The 21,848-nt window shown below is 40.2% G+C and overlaps 1 protein-coding gene across 1 annotated transcript in view; it reads left to right on the top strand.

The window, feature by feature from the left end:
* DCHS2 (dachsous cadherin-related 2) overlaps positions 1 to 21,848 on the top strand; it is a 546,419-nt gene that overhangs the window by 455,700 nt on the left and 68,871 nt on the right. The window contains exon 14 of the mRNA XM_053700224.1: positions 19,154 to 19,363. Within this exon, the coding sequence (XP_053556199.1) occupies positions 19,154 to 19,363 (210 nt within the window). The remainder of the gene's footprint in view (positions 1 to 19,153; positions 19,364 to 21,848) is intronic.

Below are 21,848 nucleotides of genomic sequence, written 5' to 3'. Positions count from 1 at the left end.
ATTAAATATATAAATGAGTTTCTGATCTCATTTAATATATACTCTGCAATTATTCTATAGCCAAAAATATTCGTGATTGGCCAATCAATGGTTACTTGATGTTAAAAATTACTAAAAGCAACATGTAATACAGCATATCATCAGTGTGTTAGTATCAGCTTTTTTAACTATATTAGTGTCAGCTTTTACATCTAATACATTTTCGATACTAGTATCAGTGTGTTAGTATCAGCTTTTTTAACTATATTAGTGTCAGCTTTTACACCTAATACATTTTTGATACTAGTATCAAAAATTTATTAGATGTAAAAGCTGACACTAATATAGTTAAAAAAGCTGATACTAACACACTGATGATATGCTGTATTACACCTTGCAGCTATCAATTACCTGCTCGAAATTTTTTACCACACACCCTGCTATAAAGTTCTGCCCACTTTGCCAAACCCACATAATTAGCATAATTTAGCTCTGCCTATTTATTATGATGCAGATTATATATATAAATTAAAATAGGAAACTAAAAGGTATAGAAAGGGAATGTATGGAATGGAATTGATGAAAGAAATGGGAGCAAAAGGAAAATGCCTCACACACCCAGCATCACTCACATAGCCCCCTACACACACACACACACACACACACATATATATAACATAATTTATGCTTACCTGATAAATTCCTTTCTTCTGTAGTGTGATCAGTCCACGGGTCATCATTACTTGTGGGATATTAACTGCTCCCCTACAGGAAGTGCAAGAGGATTCACCCAGCAGAGTTGCTATATAGCTCCTCCCCTCTACGTCACCTCCAGTCATTCGACCAAGGACCAACGAGAAAGGAGAAGCCAAGGGTGTAGTGGTGACTGGAGTATAATTTAAAAAATATTTACCTGCCTTAAAAAACAGGGCGGGCCGTGGACTGATCACACTACAGAAGAAAGGAATTTATCAGGTAAGCATAAATTATGTTTTCTTCTGTTAAGTGTGATCAGTCCACGGGTCATCATTACTTGTGGGATACCAATACCAAAGCAAAAGTACACGGATGACGGGAGGGATAGGCAGGCTCTTTATACAGAAGGAACCACTGCCTGAAGAACCTTTCTCCCAAAAATAGCCTCCGAGGAAGCAAAAGTGTCAAATTTGTAAAATTTGGAAAAAGTATGAAGCGAAGACCAAGTTGCAGCCTTGCAAATCTGTTCAACAGAGGCCTCATTCTTAAAGGCCCAAGTGGAAGCCACAGCTCTAGTGGAATGAGCTGTAATTCTTTCAGGAGGCTGCTGTCCAGCAGTCTCATAAGCTAAACGAATTATGCTACGAAGCCAAAAAGAGAGAGAGAGGTAGCAGAAGCTTTTTGACCTCTCCTCTGACCAGAGTAAACGACAAACAGGGAAGACGTTTGTCGAAAATCTTTAGTTGCCTGTAAATAAAATTTAAGGGCACGAACTACATCCAGATTGTGCAAAAGACGTTCCTTCCTCGAAGAAGGATTTGGGCACAAGGATGGAACAACAATCTCCTGATTGATATTCCTGTTAGTGACTACCTTAGGTAAGAACCCAGGCTTAGTACGCAGAACTACCTTATCCGAGTGAAAAATCAAATAAGGAGAATCACAATGTAAGGCTGATAACTCAGAGACTCTTCGAGCCGAGGAAATAGCCATTAAAAATAGAACTTTCCAAGATAACAACTTTATATCAATGGAATGAAGGGGTTCAAACGGAACACCCTGTAAAACGTTAAGAACAAGGTTTAAACTCCATGGTGGAGCCACAGCTTTAAACACAGGTTTAATCCTGGCCAAAGCCTGACAAAAAGCCTGAACGTCTGGAACTTCTGACAGACGCTTGTGTAACAGAATGGACAGAGCTGAGATCTGTCCCTTTAAGGAACTAGCGGATAACCCCTTTTCTAAACCTTCTTGTAGAAAAGACAATATCCTAGGAATCCTAACCTTACTCCAAGAGTAACCTTTGGATTCGCACCAATATAGGTATTTACGCCATATTTTATGGTAAATCTTTCTGGTGACAGGCTTCCTAGCCTGTATTAAGGTATCAATAACTGACTCAGAAAAACCACGCTTTGATAAGATCAAGCGTTCAATTTCCAAGCAGTCAGCTTCAGAGAAGTTAGATTTTGATGTTTGAAAGGACCCTGAATCAGAAGGTCCTGTTTCAGAGGTAACGACCAAGGTGGACAGAATGACATGTCCACCAGATCTGTATACCAAGTCCTGCGTGGCCATGCAGGCGCTATTAGAATCACTGATGCTTTCTCCTGTTTGATTCTGGCAATCAATCGAGGAAGCATCGGGAAAGGTGGAAACACATAAGCCATCCTGAAGGTCCATGGTGCTGTCAAGGCATCTATCAGGACCGCTCCCGGATCCCTGGATCTGGACCCGTAGCGCGGAAGCTTGGCGTTCTGTCGAGACGCCATGAGATCTATCTCTGGTTTGCCCCAACGTGGAAGTATTTGGGCAAAGACCTCTGGATGAAGTTCCCACTCCCCCGGATGAAAAGTCTGACGACTTAAGAAATCCGCCTCCCAGTTCTCCACTCCCGGGATGTGGATTGCAGACAGGTGGCAAGAGTGAGACTCTGCCCAGCGAATTATCTTCGATACTTCCATCATTGCTAGGGAGCTTCTTGTCCCTCCCTGATGGTTGATATAAGCTACAGTCGTGATGTTGTCCGACTGGAACCTGATGAACCCCCGAGTTGCTAACTGGGGCCAAGCCAGAAGAGCATTGAGGACTGCTCTCAATTCCAGAATGTTTATTGGAAGAAGACTCTCCTCCTGATTCCATAGTCCCTGAGCCTTCAGAGAATTCCAGACAGCGCCCCAACCTAGTAGGCTGGCGTCTGTTGTTACAATTGACCAGTCTGGCCTGCTGAATGGCATTCCCCTGGACAGATGTGGCCGATAAAGCCACCATAGAAGAGAATTTCTGGTCTCTTGAATGGAATGAAGGACACGGCATGCATTTTGAAGTTTTGTTAACCTGTCCTCTGTCAGGTAAATCTTCATTTCTACAGAATCTATCAGAGTCCCCAGGAAGGGAACTCTTGTGAGTGGAAAGAGAGAACTTTTCTCTTCGTTCACTTTCCATCCATGCGACCTTAGAAATGCCAGTACTATCTCTGTATGAGATTTGGCAGTTTGAAAGCTTGAAGCTTGTATCAGTATGTCGTCTAAGTACGGAGCTACTGAAATTCCTTGCGGTCTTAGTACCGCCAGAAGAGTGCCCAGAACCTTTGTGAAGATTCTTGGAGCCGTAGCCAGTCCGAATGGAAGAGCTACAAACTGGTAATGCCTGTCTAAAAAGGCAAACCTTAGATACCGGTAATGACTTCTGTGAATCGGTATGTGAAGGTAAGCATCCTTTAAATCCACTGTGGTCAAGTACTGACCCTCTTGGATCATGGGCAAAATTGTTCGAATAGTTTCCATCTTGAACGATGGAACTCTTAGGAATTTGTTTAGGATCTTTAAATCCAAGATTGGCCTGAAGGTTCCCTCTTTTTGGGAACTACAAACAGATTTGAGTAAAACCCTTGTCCTTGTTCCAACCGCGGAACTGGATGGATCACTCCCATTAATAAAAGATCTTGTACGCAGCGTAGAAACGCTTCCTTCTTTGTTAGGTTTGTTGACAACCTTGACAGATGAAATCTCCCTCTTGGGGGAGAGGATTTGAAGTCCAGAAGGTATCCCTGAGATATGATCTCTAACGCCCAGGGATCCTGAACATCTCTTGCCCAAGCCTGGGCGAAGAGGGAAAGTCTGCCCCCCACTAGATCCGGTCCCGGATCGGGGGCCCTCAATTCATGCTGTCTTAGGGGCAGCAGCAGGTTTTCTGGCCTGTTTGCCCCTGTTCCAGGACTGGTTAGGTTTCCAGCCTTGTCTGTAGCGAGCAACAGCTCCTTCCTGTTTTGGTGCAGAGGAAGTTGATGCTGCTCCTGCTTTGAAATTACGAAAGGAACGAAAATTGGACTGTCTAGCCTTGGCTTTGGCCTTGTCCTGAGGCAGGGCATGACCTTTACCTCCTGTAATGTCATCAATAATCTCTTTCAAGCCGGGCCCGAATAAGGTCTGCCCTTTGAAAGGAATATTAAGCAATTTAGATTTAGACGTAACATCAGCTGACCAGGATTTTAGCCACAGAGCTCTGCGTGCCTGAATGGCGAATCCTGAATTTTTAGCCGCAAGTTTAGTTAAATGTACTACGGCATCTGAAATAAATGAATTAGCTAACTTAAGGAATTTAAGTTTGTGTGTGATGTCATCTAGTGTGGATGATTGAAGTGTCTCTTCCAGAGACTCAAACCAAAATGCTGCTGCAGCCGTGACAGGCGCAATACATGCAAGAGGTTGCAATATAAACCCTTGTTGAACAAACATTTTCTTAAGGTAACCCTCTAATTTTTTATCCATTGGATCTGAAAAAGCACAGCTATCCTCCACTGGGATAGTGGTACGCTTAGCTAAAGTAGAAACTGCTCCCTCCACCTTAGGGACCATTTGCCATAAGTCCCGTGTGGCGGCGTCTATTGGAAACATTTTTCTGAATATAGGAGGGGGTGAGAAAGGCACACCGGGTCTATCCCACTCCTTAGTAACAATGTCAGTAAGTCTCTTAGGTATAGGAAAAACGTCAGTAGTACTCGTCGGTACCGCAAAATATTTATCCAACCTACACATTTTTTCTGGGATTGCAACTGTGTTACAATCATTCAGAGCCGCTAATACCTCCCCTAGTAACACACGGAGGTTCTCAAGCTTAAATTTAAAATTTGAAATGTCTGAGTCCAGTTTATTTGGATCAGAACCGTCACCCCCAGAATGAAGCTCTCCGTCTTCACGTTCTGCAAACTGTGACGCAGTATCAGACATGGCCCTTGCATTATCAGCGCACTCTGTTCTCATCCCAGAGTGATCACGTTTACCTCTTAGTTCTGGTAGTTTAGCCAAAACTTCAGTCATAACAGTAGCCATATCTTGTAATGTGATTTGTAATGGCCGCCCAGATGCACTCGGCGCTACAATATCACGCACCTCCTGAGCGGGAGATGCAGGTACTGACACGTGAGGCGAGTTAGTCGGCATAACTCTCCCCTCGTTGTTTGGTGAAATATGTTCAATTTGTACAGATTGACTATTTTTTAAAGTAGCATCAATACATTTAGTACATAAATTTCTATTGGGCTCCACTTTGGCATTAACACATATAGCACAGAGATATTCCTCTGAATCAGACATGTTTAACACACTAGCAAATAAACAGCAACTTGGAAATACTTTTCAAAGTAATTTACAAATAATATGAAAACGAACTGTGCCTTTAAGAAGCACAGAAAATATTATAACAGATAAAATAATTAAGTTATAGCATCAATCTTTGTCAGAATATACAGTTTTAGCAAAGGATTGTTCCCCTCAGCAAATGATAACTAACCCAGGCAGCAGAAAAAAATACACAAATAAACGTTTTTTATATCACAGTCAATACAATCAGCACAGCTCTGCTGTGAATGATTACTTCCCTCAAAAAAGACTCTTGAGATCCCTGAACTCTGTAGAGATGAACCGGATCATGCAGGAAGAAAATGAACCTCTGACTGAGTTTTTCTGATGCATAGTGAAAGCACCAAAATGGCCCCTCCCCCACACACATAACAGTGAGAGGGATCAGTGAACTGCTCTAATTTAAATCAAAACTATTGCCAAGTGGAAAAAAAGTGCCCAAAACATTTTTTCACCCAGTACCTCAGAGAAAAAAACGTTTTTACATGCCAGCAAAAAAACGTTTTACCTCAATAATTAATTGTCATTTAAAACCTATTGCAAGTCCCTGCAAAATAGGTTAAGTCTATGTATACAGTTTAAAAGCCAGAGAAGTACCATTTCCCAGAAAACTGAAGTGTAAAATATACATACATGACAGCCTGATATCAGCTACATCTACTGCATTCAAGGCTGAGTTTACATTATAACGGTATGGCAGGATTTTCTCATCAATTCCATGTCAGAAAATAATAAACTGCTACATACCTCTTTGCAGATTAATCTGCCTGCTGTCCCCTGATCTGAAGTTTACCTCTCCTCAGATGGCCGAGAAACAGCAATATGATCTTAACTACTCCGGCTAAAATCATAGAAAAACTCAGGTAGATTCTTCTTCAAATTCTACCAGAGAAGGAATAACACACTCCGGTGCTATTATAAAATAACAAACTTTTGATTGAAGATATAAAAACTAAATATATCACCATAGTCCTCTCACACATCCTATCTAGTCGTTGGGTGCAAGAGAATGACTGGGGGTGACGTAGAGGGGAGGAGCTATATAGCAACTCTGCTGGGTGAATCCTCTTGCACTTCCTGTAGGGGAGCAGTTAATATCCCACAAGTAATGATGACCCGTGGACTGATCACACTTAACAGAAGAAATATATATATATATATATATTTCTATTTATTTGTTTAATGGTTTTATTTCACCCCCTTGTATACCTCAGTATTATCTCTGTAATATTTTGATCTTTTGTTTTTGCTTGAATGACCCTTAGCTCAAATGTCCATAAATGCACCCTTCCCATTCCTTTAAAACTCTTTTTGCAGGCCCATCAGGACCCTAATATCTCTCTCTCCTTCAGCCTGATTTGAAATATATTCCTGCCCCAGAACTCCAAGAAAATACAAAGATATTTACACTCAGCTGTTCAATCTGCCCTCTGCAAACTTAACAGGTAGCCTTCTGGAAGACATAGAAATGACAGCAAAAAGAGGAGGCGGCATTGTAATTTATGTTGACAATTCCATAAAGTACACCCCCTTACAACAATTTAGCTCTCCTGCCACCTTTGATTTCCTTTCTGGCACAATTGAGATCCCGTGCAGTAAATCAATCATTGTTGCAGGAATCTACCGCCCACCTAGCTCCCCTGTGCATTCCCTTTCTGACATAGCCCATCTCCTTAGTGAAACCATTGCTCAAAACAAAAAAAAGACATTTTGGTCTTTGGAGATTTTAATATTGATTGGCTGAATCCTAAAAACAATAGTTCTTGCTCACCGTTTAAGACTTTGCAGCTAACGCAATTAATTTCCTCCCCAACTCGCATAAACATTAAAAGCCATAACCACATATAGCGCTGCGGAATCTGTTGGCGCTCTACAAATAACCGATAATAATAATAATAATTGGATTCTCTCCACTTCTGACCGAATCCAGGAGGCAGGTGTTCTCCCTAACAGTTTCAGTGACCACTGCTTAGTTTACTGGGTGCGCAAAATAAAGGCTACTAAATACCCTCCCAAGGTTAAAATCACCAGGTTCTTTAAAAATGTAATCTTCAATAATTTCTAAATGACATCAAGAACCTCCCCTGGCACAGATTAAACAAAATTCCAGATTCCAGTCCAAACTCCTACAAGTTTGGAATTTGCATGCCCCGCTGCGTAAGGTGAGAGTAAAAGGAGCGCATATGAATTGGATCACAGCTGACCTCATTCAAATGTACCAGTTTCGGGATTCATTGTGGTCAATGTTCAAGCATACTGGCTCTATGAACGATCACAGTGTATATAGACAATGGCGAAACTAATATATGCACTAAACAAACAAAATTTGCCAAGGCCCAATATTTCTGTGAAAATCTGAACAATAACATATCAAACCCTAGAAAGTTTTGGAAAGTCATAAATAACTTACACACTCCCCCAATCCACTCCCAACCCTCCACTGTCAAAGTGGACAACCAAACCCTGCAACTTCCCTTAGAAGTAGCAAATGCCTTTAACAATTATTTTGTCAGATGCTCCACCACCCTGATTGACAAACTAATAAATGACACGCATCCTGAAACTACAAATGTGGATCAGGCCCCACTAAACCTGCAAAGACCAAATATAGAGAAGTTCAATTTTAGACCTGTACCTATCAATGTAATTAAGAAACACCTTAATAATCTAAAAATGAAAAACCAGTCCGGACCTGATAAAATCCCAGCAATGCTGTTAAAGCTCAATGCGCCGGCAATTGCCAAACCTGTCACAACCCTAATTAACAAATCCTTGGTGTCTGGATACATACCCAAACTTTGGAAGACTGCAAGAGTAGTGCCTATCCATAAAAGTGTGGAGTTAACCTTGGTTACTAACTATCTCCCAATATCATTGCTCCCAGTATTGTCATTTTAGTAATCTTAGAAAAATGCGTCCATACCCAACTATGTATGACTATGTGATATTACCAACAATTTAACTATCTGACCCCTGTTCAATCAGGTTTTTTGCCCGAATGGCTCCACTACAACTGCCCTCCTAAAAGTTTGCAACGACATCAAAACTGGCATGGAACAAGGAGACCTAACAGGAGTTATTTTCCTTGATTTTGCAAAGACCTTTGACACAGTAGACCACAACATACTACTGCTCAAACTAAAAAACTCAGGTATTGGTGATCGTCCGCTAACCTGGTTTTGATCATATGTATCAGATCGATCAAAGTATGTCTCCATTTCTGACTCCCTCCCTCTCACAGTCACGTGTGGTGTTCCCCAAGGTTCCATTCTCGGCCCCCTGCTATTCACACTATTTCTAAATGATCTGCCAAATGTCTGCAAATCCTCAACTGTACACATGTACGCAGATGACACAGTAATCTATGCAAACAAATCCGATCTGCCGCAGCTTGAAGCAGTGCTCCAAGACCAGTTCACAGAGGTAGAAAATTGCATCTCAAAAAACAAACTCTGTCACAATGATCTTTGGAACGGTACCTAAATTACACAAACTACAAAATTCCCATCTACGCATCAAAACAAAATCAAATGGCACACTGACCGCAGTCTACTCTTTCAAATACTTGGGTATGTTGTTAGACCCCAATTTATCTTTTGGCCTCCACATAGAAACACTTGCATCTACACTCTATCCAAAACTGGGTGCCCTGTACAGAATCAAATCCTGCCTCAGCCCTACAGTAAAGGAAAAGATTGTAAAGCAAATGCTGATGCCAATCATGGATTATGGGGATGTAGTATATGCACCTGCACCGCAAACTCACCTAAATAAGCTTAATACACTGTATAACTCATTCTGCCGCTTTGTGCTACAATGTAACTAAAGGACCCACCATTGTGACATGCTAAAAGAACTAAACTGGCTGTTGCTGGAATCCAGACGCACCCTCCATCTTTCCAGCCTTGTGTTTAAGAGCTTTTCTGAGAAGCTTCCACCCTACCTGAGCAGACTGCTCTCTTTGGCTGTTCCCACCTCCCATAACCTCCGATCCAGTACCAGCAGATTATTTAGTCTGCCTCCATACAAAAAGAAAGCAGCTCAATCCTCTTTTTCCTACAGAGCACCACAATTATGGAACGACCTCCCGCACACTTTAAAACCTTCCCCAAGCCTAAAATCCTTTAAGAGATCCCTCTTTGCATATCTCAAAATAGAATGCACCTGCCATGGTTAATTATATATTTCCTATGTGTTCTAAGTTAAATTGTGCATATATTATGTATTAATATTGTTTTTGTATTTTATTGTACTCTATTGTATCAGTGCAATGCTTTGTGGACCCAGGACATACTTGAAAACGAGAGAAATCTCAATGTATCCTTCCTGGCAAAATATTTTATAAATAAATATATATATATATATATATATATATATATATATATATATATATATATATATATATATATATATATATATATATATATATATATATATATATATATATTATAGAAAGGTTCCCTCTGCCTCACTCACAGAGCCCCTCACAGTAACTTATAAATCATTTCAGTAGCTATCATTGGTTTACTGACACCCGTATTATAGATTATTCAGGCGTGACTGTGGTCACTACAGAAGACGACGGTTCTGTACTTACAATTATATAACTTTACTGCACTGTACCTGAGCGGCTTTACAGCAGTAAAAATAAATACCAATTTTTGGGACTTAAATGGGAACAGCACCATGCACTTCACTTCTCCATGCCCTTCATTGTATAGGAAGTTGCTAAGGATGCTGGGAAATGTAGTCAAATCCTCCCCTATAATGTAGGAGCGATTGCAACCCGTTGCGCTGGAAAAACAGTTTAAAACTCAGCAAGTTTATCTACTTATATGGGGTAAAGTTACACAGCTATTCCATACCTTGAAGCCATAGTGCTGGCAGGTCCGCAGTGACAGAGGTGGTGGCACAGAAGCTATAACAGACAAGTTGGCAGCAAAGATGAGGATGCGCTGAACACACCCACAGACTGCAACCTAGAAGCTGCACGGCCCTGCAGTTTGCGCTCCCTATAGTTATATGCTGTACTCTCACACCTTATTTACCAATGAGCACACGTGTAGTGTGCATGCTCACTGGGAACCAAGGGGCAAAGACTAATTTCTTGCGATATCGAGCCGCCCAATAGTGGTGCACGGTGCATAAGAGGGTGGGATTTATTTACAGACTCGAATGACAGTTTGTAGAGCCAATCAGATTGTGGCACGAGAAAAGCCGGGGACAGTCCAGGACATTTAACCCTTCATCTCCCACCTGGATGCTAAGCTGGATTTGAGCTTTTTTATTTTTAACTTTTTTTAAATATATTTATTTTTTACTTTTTTTTCCAGATCCCCAATTCTTTTACAGTTTGAACGGTTGGACAATTACCTTTCCAATGGTGGGTCTGGGGGGTCTGTAGCTGCTTAGATGCCTGAGATACAGGCTTCTAAGCAGCATGCCCCCATTTCCCTATATTGTCCATTTTTCATTTTAAATAAATTTGCGCTGTGACGTCACCACGCGAATCGGGAGTAGGTGGGAGCCCCTAGATTGCCCTCAAGGTGGGTGAGTGCTAGCAACAACTCTGAGCCGTTGTCATCACTAGTCTGGGACAATTTGCGACAGCTCAGAGCCGTCGTTAGCACGCAAAGGGTTAAATGGCTGGGACTGGGTCCCAAATTCCGGGACTTTCCCAGCAACTATGCAAACATACAGATACATTGACATATGTACATACACATGAAAAATGCTACATAAGTATGCATTTATAATGATACACACACAGTTATAAAAAGACAGTACATGTAGATGTACATCTAGTTACACAAACAGAGGAACTCAACATTTATGCACACAAAAAATAATTTAATCTTAAAGTGACTTTAATTAAGCAATCATGTAAAAAAGGGTGTTAAACTCACCCTTTCTGTGCCATTGCACAGCACTAAACTCAACAGCTCCGGATGCCCACGGCACATCGATTTCCCTCAATGAGGTAACATTTGCACCTCTTAACCAATAGTCGTGCGTGTCAATTGACAGGTTTCTTTATGTACACACAACTATTGGTTTAGAGGTGCAAGCGGCACCTCATTGGTAGAAGACAGATGTGCCGTGGGCAGCCAGAGTCTCTGAGTTTAGTGCTGTGCAACGGCACAAAAAGGGTGAGTTTAGCCCCCTTTTTTACATGGTCAATCAAGTCTACTTTATTTTTAGTGATGGTAAATGCTAGCGTTTGTTAAACGCTTGGATTTACCATCACTTTGATAAAAAGGTACAAAGGCATAGGAGGGGTTAACAAGTAGCTATTGAAACAATATACAAGTTTGTTTGAGAAACGGCCTACTGTAGACAACACAGCTTTCTAGAAATGGTTGAATCATTGTCTGAATAAGAGAGTCTCATGGATAGATATTGAAGAGCACAAGGGAAGGGGTTGGGTGCAAGATATGACTGGTGATCAGGGCAAAATAGGAGAAAATAACTAGTTTCCCTGCCCAGGGTAGATCTGAAACAAGAACAATATCAGATTGCTGACTGGTGAGGCAGGTACTGTGTAGTGTGACTGAGAAGGAACAAGTGATTAAATGTAATTCCAGCAAAAAAAAGTTGTAACAATAAGTATGTAAAGTGCAATATTACATTTTATTGAATAAACAAAATGGAGATGTTTCAATGTGTATGGCAATGTACAAGAGTAAAAACCACACAGTAAAAGAAAACTTTGCTTCACAAAAGACACATGTTAAATCACCATTTTCACAAATAGGTTGCCTTTAAGCAACAGCTTAAGTTGCAGCATTTACTGTAAAACAAGGTGGTTCTACTTCTTCACACACTGCTCTGGGCAGCTGTTCCCTCTGCATAGCACAGGGATTTAGCTTGTTCCCTCTCTCTGCATAGCACAGGGATTTAGCTTGTTCCCTATCTCTGCATAGCACAGGGCTTTAGCTTGTTCCCTCTCTCTGCATAGCCCAGGGATTTAGCTTGTTCCCTCTCTCTGCATAGCACAGGGATTTAGCTTGTTCCCTCTCTCTGCATAGCACAGGGCTTTAGCTTGTTCCCTCTCTCTGCATAGCACAGGGCTTTAGCTTGTTCCCTCTCTCTGCATAGCCCAGGGATTTAGCTTGTTCCCTCTCTCTGCATAGCACAGGGATTTAGCTTGTTCCCTCTCTCTGCATAGCACAGGGCTTTAGCTTGTTCCCTCTCTCTGCATAGCACAGGGATTTAGCTTGTTCCCTCTCTCTGCATAGCACAGGGCTTTAGCTTGTTCCATCCCTCTGCATATAGGGTTGCCACCTTTTGCCCAAAAAATTCCTGGACACTTTTTAAGTGGGCGTGGATAGGGTGTTGCTTGGGGGTGTGGCTTGGGGCGTGGGTTGGGCGTGGTTTGGGGTGTGGCTTCTCACGGCCTCAAATTAATTACAAAATATATATATATATATACACACACATACACACACAGTATATATATATATATATATATATATATATATATATAATGTAGACATACTAAGTGCACTATTGTAAAGCAAGAAAACATTATTTAGAAAAGTGTTTTTAGAGTACTGCAACAACAACTGCTTAAAGACAGATGCACACACAGACTACAAAATTTTTTTTTTGAGCTAACAAAGCCGGATAATATAGTGATAGCGCATTTATCAACATATTCTGACAGCATGGATAGGTGTCTGCTATAGACAGATCCCCCAAGGACCTCAGATTCCACAGTTGCTGTTTAAGTGATCGACCCTAAGTTCTGACTAGGAGAAAGCTTCCTCTCCAATTAAAAACAAACCCAACGGTGTTCCTAGTAGCTAGAACCGACAGCAGAGCTTTGAGTTTAGGCTGTCAATTATGTAAATAAGACATGGAACAAACACAACAGTCAAGCTTTACGCTCGCCACCCAGGGAGCATATGCAAATACATGGTCAGGCAAATGGTTTATACATTGTACGTAACGTACCTCGTCCTGACCTCTGTGCTGTTACCTAACGGGACCGGCATCGATTTGGCTCGCTGCCTGCGCCGTGCGCCTGCACCTCTGCTGTGTTTGACCACGCTAATAAATTTGCGCACAAGGTTATGAGCATCACACACAGCTGCGCAGCCGCAGCACTTGACAAATCCCCTCCAGGCCAGCCTGTTAGCCCACCAATACCGAGTCTCGACCCGGCCTCTTCCTCCTCCCACACACACTCCAGGCTCCGTATCTCCTCCTGGGCTGAGAGCTCCCCTTGGCAGCTAATTTTTTTGAATCTGTGCTTAGCTTACTCCTGCTTGCTGCGCCAGGGGAGATCTTAGCCCGGGACATTTAAGGGTATTTCCGGGACACGGGACACAGAGCACCCGACCGGGACTGTCCCGGTGAAACCGGGGCGGGTGGCAACCCTATCTGCATAGCACATAGGTTTAGCTTGTTCCCTCTCTCTGCATAGCACAGGGATTTAGCTTGTTCCTCTCTCTGCATAGCACAGGGATTTAGCTTGTTCCCTCTCTCTGCATAGCACAGAGATTTAGCTTGTTCCCTCTCTCTGCATAGCACAGGGATTTAGCTTGTTCCCTCTCTCTGCATAGCACAGGGCTTTAGCTTGTTCCCTCTCTCTGCATAGCACATGGATTTAGCTAGCACAGGGATTTAGCTTGTTCCTCTCTCTGCATAGCACAGGGATTTAGCTTGTTCCCTCTCTCTGCATAGCACAGAGATTTAGCTTGTTCCCTCTCTCTGCATAGCACAGGGCTTTAGCTTGTTCCCTCTCTCTGCATAGCACAGGGCTTTAGCTTGTTCCCTCTCTCTGCATAGCACATGGATTTAGCTAGCACAGGGATTTAGCTTGTTCCCTCTCTCTGCATAGCACAAGGATTTAGCTTCTTCCCTCTCTCTGCATAGCACAGGGATTTAGCTTCTTCCCTCTCTCTGCATAGCACAGGGATTTAGCTTGTTCCCTCTCTCTGCATAGCACAGGGATTTAGCTTTTTCCCTCTCTCTGCATAGCACAGGGATTTAGCTTGTTCCCTCTCTCTGCATAGCACAGGGCTTTAGCTTGTTCACTCTCTCTGCATAGCACAGGGCTTTAGCGTGTTCCCTCTCTCTGCATAGCACAGGGCTTTAGCTTGTTCCCTCTCTCTGCATAGCACAGGGCTTTAGCTTGTTCCCTCTCTCTGCATAGCACAGGGCTTTAGCTTGTTCCCTCTCTCTGCATAGCACAGGGCTTTAGCTTGTTCCCTCTCTCTGCATAGCACAGAGATTTAGCTTGTTCCCTCTCTCTGCATAGCACAGGGATTTAGCTTGTTCCCTCTCTCTGCATAGCACAGGGATTTAGCTTGTTCCCTCTCTCTGCATAGCACAGGGCTATAGAACAAGGAAGTTATGGCCAGTGGCGTCACTAGGGTTGGTGTCACCCGGTGCGGTAAGTCATGGTGTCACCCCCCCAGAAAGCAGACACACACAAAAACACAGGCAAACACACATACAAACACTCAGACACACTTAAAAACATACTCAGATGCACACACAAACACTCGGAAACACACTCAGACACACACACAAAAACACTGAGACACACAAAAACTCAGACACACACATACAAAATATGTAAACTGCACTGCATTAATAATTATGAAGCTCATGCCTAGAGCTGCTCCCTGGCTCAGCAGGACATCAAATGAAAGATAAACAGAGCACTCTAAAATAAATCACTGAAGAAAAGGTTTAGGCGCGCAAACTATGACAATTCTGCTCTCTGACTCTGTTCCAAGTCTGTCAGTGCACAGCCCTGGGCCGCATGTCACTGAGCAAGCAGGTTTAGGCTAGCAGCGCAACTTTGCAAGCCCCACGGCACACCCACAACATTCATAGTGAAATTGGGCAGGGGAGGAGCAAAGTACAAACAAGCAAAAGCAGCCGGGAAAACTATTTGTTGAAATTGCAGCACTGGCTCAAGGGGCAAAAAATTGTGTGTCTACAACTTCCCCAGTCCCAATAATGTTCACAAATGCTGGCCCCTCTAATAAAAAAATATATGCATTCCTACATTGTATTTCTTTGAATTTCAATAAAATGTAAAAAAAAAAAAAAAAAAAATATTTTTTTTGGTGTCACCCCCTGGAGGGTGTCACCCTGGTGCGGCCCGCACCCCCTAGTGACGCCACTGGTTATGGCACCTTTCACTGTGCTTGTGGGGGGGGCAGCTCAGGAGGGGGAGTATAGAGCAGAAATACTCTTACTACAAAGCAAAGCTGCCCATGGTGGCAACAAAATAAATAAAATGGTTTTTTTTTGTTTGTTTTTTGTTTATTTCTTATTTCTTTGTGTTTTGTTTTTATAACAACCATTCCTAAATACAGCAAGTGCCCCGGGCATTTGAACCACCCCTCAAAACGGCCGTAAGGAGGATTAGTCAAGTAGAGTAAGTTCCTGCCTGCCTGGTGGTGTACCGTGTCACCCCCCCAATCTTGTCACCCGGGTGTGGTCCACCCCTCCCCCAGTGATGCCAATGCCTACAGGGACATTTCACCCCCAGGGTAGTGCAATACTTTGTAGAAAGGTGAAACTCCAATAAAAGTCAGTTAACCAAAAGGGGCTGTTTTTCCAGGGTAAGGTTAAATCTTCATTAGCATTATTAGCAGGAAATTACCTGTTTCCATATGCAAATGAGGGCACAGCAATGTTCACACTTGCATGGGGAGAAATGACCACTGTGCTGTTTACTGCTTGGTGCATGAGGCGATGCATGAGCTAATACACTGCACCATGCTATCCCAATGCACCTTAGATCATCATGGTCTAGTTATTGATAAAAAAGTGTAGGGCCAGATTGTGTTTTTTATTTTAATCTATTGATTAACATAAAATAAAAAAACAATCTTTTAAAGAAATAACATAAAATAAAAAACTATCTTTTAGATTCATATAAAAAATGTACAGGACATATGGTCATAGGACATATGGTCATAGGACATTTGGTCATATGGTCATAGGACATTTGGTCATATGGTCATAGGACATATGGTCATAGGACATTTGGTCACAGGACTTTTTACTATGAGCAATAGTGACCATTTGTCTTATGACCTAAAGTCCTATGACCAAATGTCCTATGACCATATGTCCTTATGACCATATGTCCTTATGACCATATGTCCTTATGACCAAAAGTCCTTATGACCATATGGCTATGACCATATGTCCAATGACCAAATGTCTTATGACCATTAGTCCTAACACCCATTTTCAGTGAGAAACACACATATATTATATATTTTTTTAGGAGACCCAGCAGATTAAAACTATACCTTTATTTTATGTATATATCATGATTTGTAAGAAATCTGCAACAAAAAGTGTGAAAATGCACTTTTTTTAAATAAGGATATAAATAATGTGTGTGTGTTTTCCCTTAAACTTTATAGTAATAAGAAGGGGCTATTCTCATATAAAACGGGGCCTTTCCTTATAGCTGTGTAACTTTAATCTGCCCAAGACACACACTGTTTGAGAGCTGGCAATTATCTTTCAAACTGTGGACATTGGGGTTTCTAGTGCTTAAGGGAGCTGAGATCAAGGGGTTTGAATATCAACCTCTGTGATCCTTCTTGGCACTACTGGTTGTCTTCCTAGGGGGCAACTACCTATTAATGCCCATGGTTTGTAATGGAATATCCAACAACTTATATGGGTGTGATGGTCCGGTGCCCACATACTTTTGGCATTATAGTGCATTTTTAAAGCATTTTTTCAATAATTGATTAAACCTCATTTTCTGATGCGGTAATATTTTCATCTAAAATCAAGAATACTGCAGGAAATTAATTTAACGTTAGAAAATCACCTCAACTTATATAATTTTCTAAAATGGGATTTTAACATTTCTCGCCCTGTACTTTGTGAAACTGATCAGTTATAAGTTTAAAAATATCATCAAAAGTTCCAAACCTTACTGTACAAAATGCGATTTGTCTTTGCTGAATTTCTATTACTCTAAGAATAAGGCGATACGAGGCTCTTGACACTGTAAATTGCTACTTTTAAAATCAATATTTTTGTGACTTCTGTTTTCTGTTTAAACAAATGTAAAAGATCCTGGTAACCTCTTCCAATACACGAGAAGGAATGGTTACCTGTTAAATCCCAAATACATGATTGCTGATAAAAATCCCTTTTAATAAGATGACATTACAGTAACTTAGAACTATATATTGAAAATGTGACGATATAATAAAAACAAACATTTTAAGAGCACAATTGCTAAATACTATTTCTAGATGTTGCATCCATGATTTCCGTTTTCTCATGTTTTCTGCAGATCTCATTTGCTGTATGCAACACTACATATATGTTTTTTAAATACATATGTAATTGTCTGTCCACCACTACTGAGGGGCTATACAATAGCAATGAATATAGGTTTAATGATTACAGACTATATATTACTATATAAATCTAAAATGTAATCTGTGGCCAGTTCAGATTGAATGGCACAAGCACAAGATAATATAATTATTCGTCTGGGTCTTGAAATACTTGTAATCATGTTGAAAAGGACAGTTTTGCACTTTATCTTTATCATTTGGCCATTGAATTTTGTGTGTCCACTTTGTTGTAAAATATTATTTAAAACTTGTGGTGGATTGTATTTGCCAGAGTTGATGCTGTCCACGCATCATATTGGTTACTTTTTCACTATCCACTTTTTCACTATCCGAGTCATTGTTTTCCCAGTATGGAATGGAAATAGTGCTATTGTTTGCATTCTGATCACTCTGAATTTGAAAAACACATATTGGGGGCCAATAAATAGGATAGGAATGATTGATATCAGCCATATTTTTTAACAATATTATACACTTTTTAACACTGGATGCCAGCATTGCTTTTAACAGTTTATAACATTGCATACTCTGCTGCCATATAGTGCTCATGACTCGTGCATGCTCCTGATCATGACTAGATATGCTCTTCCACAAAGGATACCAAGAGAACAAAGTAATGTTCATGAGTAGTAGATGTAAATTGGATTTTTTTTAACTGCATGTTGTATCTGGATCATGAAAGGTTAATTTTAAATTTCATTTTCATTTATCTATAAAATTACTCGAACAATATCATGTTAATTTTTTTATTAACGTGAAATTATATTATTGATTGAGTGAAATAAAACTGCGTTCAAGCACATTAGGCAGTCATCATTAAAGGGACAGTAAGGTCAAAATTAAACGTTCATCATTCAGACAGTACATGCAATTTTAAACCATTTTCCAGTTTATTTCTATTATCTAATTTGCTTTGTTCTTTTTGTATTGTTTGTTGAAAACTAAAATCAGGATCAGCAATGTACTACTGGGCCCTAGCTAAACACATAACACATTCATTGATTCTTATTTATTCATTAAACCCCAACATTTTTCATAGCACTATGAAATTAGGTGCCTGATATCCAGCCAGGAAATAGACATAAAAAACAACAATTTCAAGAATAATAAAGGATAGAGGGATAGAAGAATTGTGTGTACTAAAATGACATAATACTGAATACAATCTGAAAATCTAGAATTATATCCTGTTCACTCTTGACATTTGTTGTCTATATTTTTTAAAAAAATATTGGCTATGTATTTATTTTAAAAATGATTTCTTCTTATTTCTTAAATGTTTTATATTATACCTATAAATAAGTGTTGTTTGCTTCAGAGTCCTTGTTGACTTGGGTGAAATTGGATCTTTGAGTTTGGGGATTGGTGGATTATTAATGCAATCTGATCACTTTTAATGACAATTGTTGCTTCCATATCCTGTTAATTTGTCATTTTGTTTTTAAAAAGGAACTTTTTTTTTTCCAATTGTACTAGTGCTAGTGACAGATGGTGGTTCTCCCCCATTATCCAGCACAACAGACGTTATCTGCAGAATATTGGATGAAAATGATAATGCTCCTGAGTTTTTATTTCCTGATGTGGAGCTTCAGATCCCAGAGAATCAAGACCTGGGAATAATACACACAGCACTGGCCATAGACAAGGATGCTGGCAACAATAGACTTGTCATGTTCCAGATAACTGGTAATTAATGATGCAAACCAAACTATTTCAACAGCTGTTTTTACATTAACATCAGACACAATTTATAGCTGGAAGTTTGGAAAGGCAGTTTATATATCAAGAGTTGTGGAATGTTGTACAGCTGATAATTCCTATTTCTATTTTCACCCTAATGTGTGTTAGTTTATATATTTGTGACACTTTAATTGTTTATATGCAAGGAAAAAAAAATCTTGTGATTTTTAAAAGACGTTCTTATATGCAGGATAGCATTGTTTGCCTATTTAATGTGTAGTTTATGTAAAATATCTGCATGTCTGGCAAACACAATCCCTTCTTACAGATCATCCATCTTCTAAATGATCATTTATCCATTACAGAACCTACATCATCATCTGAGCCAGGGCCGCCACTAGAAATTTTGGGGCCCCTGACTCCACCATTGATCAGGGCCCCCCCCCCTCCTTTGACATGTGCAATTTTTGACCAAGTGACTAAAACATATATTCACTTTATTCTTAATTGTCTATTTAAACTTGGAAATGTTGTAAAGGTAGTAACATACACACACACACAGACACACTCATACACTGAAACACACAAACACACTCACACATAAGGATTCACATATAGACACTCTAGCAGACACGCTGAGAAACACACTCAGACACAGAAACCAAAACAGACACTTAGCACTTGTTTACATTGACCTGACAAGTAATGAGGTAAACTACAGTTTTGTAAAAAAAGGAGATTTAGAAAACAAAATATGGAGTTCTGATTATCTTTTTGTAAAGGAAGATGACAACTAAATTATGACAACAGCATGCAGTGGCTGAAAGGAAGGGCCCTGAACTGCCTAAAAAATAATTTAAAGGTTAAATGGTGGAGTGGTTACTTCCGGAAAGGTCTTGTTAGTCTCAAAGTCTGTAGAAAGATGTGAATAATTAGTAGTAAGATCAAAATGTCCTAAAAAGGAACAGACAATGGACACACACACACAAACTCAAACTTGCACATACACCCAAGGAAACACCGACAGAGACAGCCTCAGAAAACACACAAAGACATATACACACATACACACACAGAGACACCCACAGAAAACACACAAATACATACACACACACAGAGAGACAACCACATGAAAAACACAGAAAGACATACATACACACACCCTCACTGAGACATCCACAGAAAACACACAGACATACACACACCCTCACAGAGACACCCACAGAAAACACAGACATACATACATACATACACACAAACACCCTCACAGAAACACCCATAGAAAAAGCTCAAAGACATATGCACACACCCTCACAGACATCCACAGAAAATGCACAAAGACATACACACGGTAACACCCACCCTCACAGAGAGACCCACAGATAAAAAATACATACACATAGAGACACAAACCAAAGCACAAAGACATAAACACATACACCCACAGAAACACTCACAGGAGGAAACATTTATGCACCTTGCATCCCCTAAATCAACAGTGTGTGACATGCATGATAAAAAAAAAATGCAGAAATTTAGAGATCACTTTTTAAAGAATCATATTTGTAAATGTGCAAACAAAAATAATTCTGTGAATTCAAAATTGTACATTAATGAGCTGGGTAGATGGCTAGATGAAGAAAAGTACCTTTAAAAGGTTGACATATGTTTGTTTGTTTTTTTCCCATTTTCCCCAACCAAGAGCACCACTTCAAATATAGTGTACAAATTTTCCCATCTGTCAGCTGTACTTATGGATTTTGAAAATGCTGTACTCTATATGGTCTTGGTGGGACCATAAGCTGTGGTACTCATACCATTAGATCTGGTTAAATACAGGATTTAGGCTTGTTGGTATGTATTTCAAAACTAAGTCAGCTGTAGTGTAAACTGAACAGTTTTAAGTTAACCTGTCTCATTTCAAACACTGAGCAATCTTAGTCTGAGAGTATAACATTTTATGCAGATGTAAAAATCTTAGATAAAATGCCTCCTTGCATCTGGAAAGTCCTTGCATAAAGGGGCAGTAAACTGGAATGTAATATATATATATATATATATATATATATATATATATATATATATATATATATATATATAAAATGCATATCTGCCAAAAAGGCATCTACCATTTGTGTATTGAGGAGGAAACATTTCTGCATGGTTTTAAATATAGAATGTCTACAGCATTGTCAAATAATCATAAATACACTGCTGCTAAAAAATGTGTTTTTATGGACCCCTAGCCCCACCATACAACTACTACCACACTGAAGTTACAATCCAAAATTGCACAAAGAAATAAAAAACATTTGCTAAGTAAGTCCTACCTCCTCTTCAAATGAAAGTGATCTGTCGTCTGACTCAGGCACACACTGTACAAAGTGCCAAGTCTGTCTCACACTGAGCATAGTGGTTTAGTGCACACTAAGAAATCATCTCAAATGCTAATACTTTACTCCTTGTAATAACATTTGCCATGCTCAATTAG

This window comes from Bombina bombina, chromosome 2, assembly GCF_027579735.1.
Source record: "Bombina bombina isolate aBomBom1 chromosome 2, aBomBom1.pri, whole genome shotgun sequence".
Taxonomy (NCBI): Eukaryota; Metazoa; Chordata; class Amphibia; order Anura; family Bombinatoridae; genus Bombina; species Bombina bombina.
The sequence above is the reverse complement of the archived record's forward strand: the minus strand, read 5'-3'. Positions and strand labels throughout refer to the sequence as shown.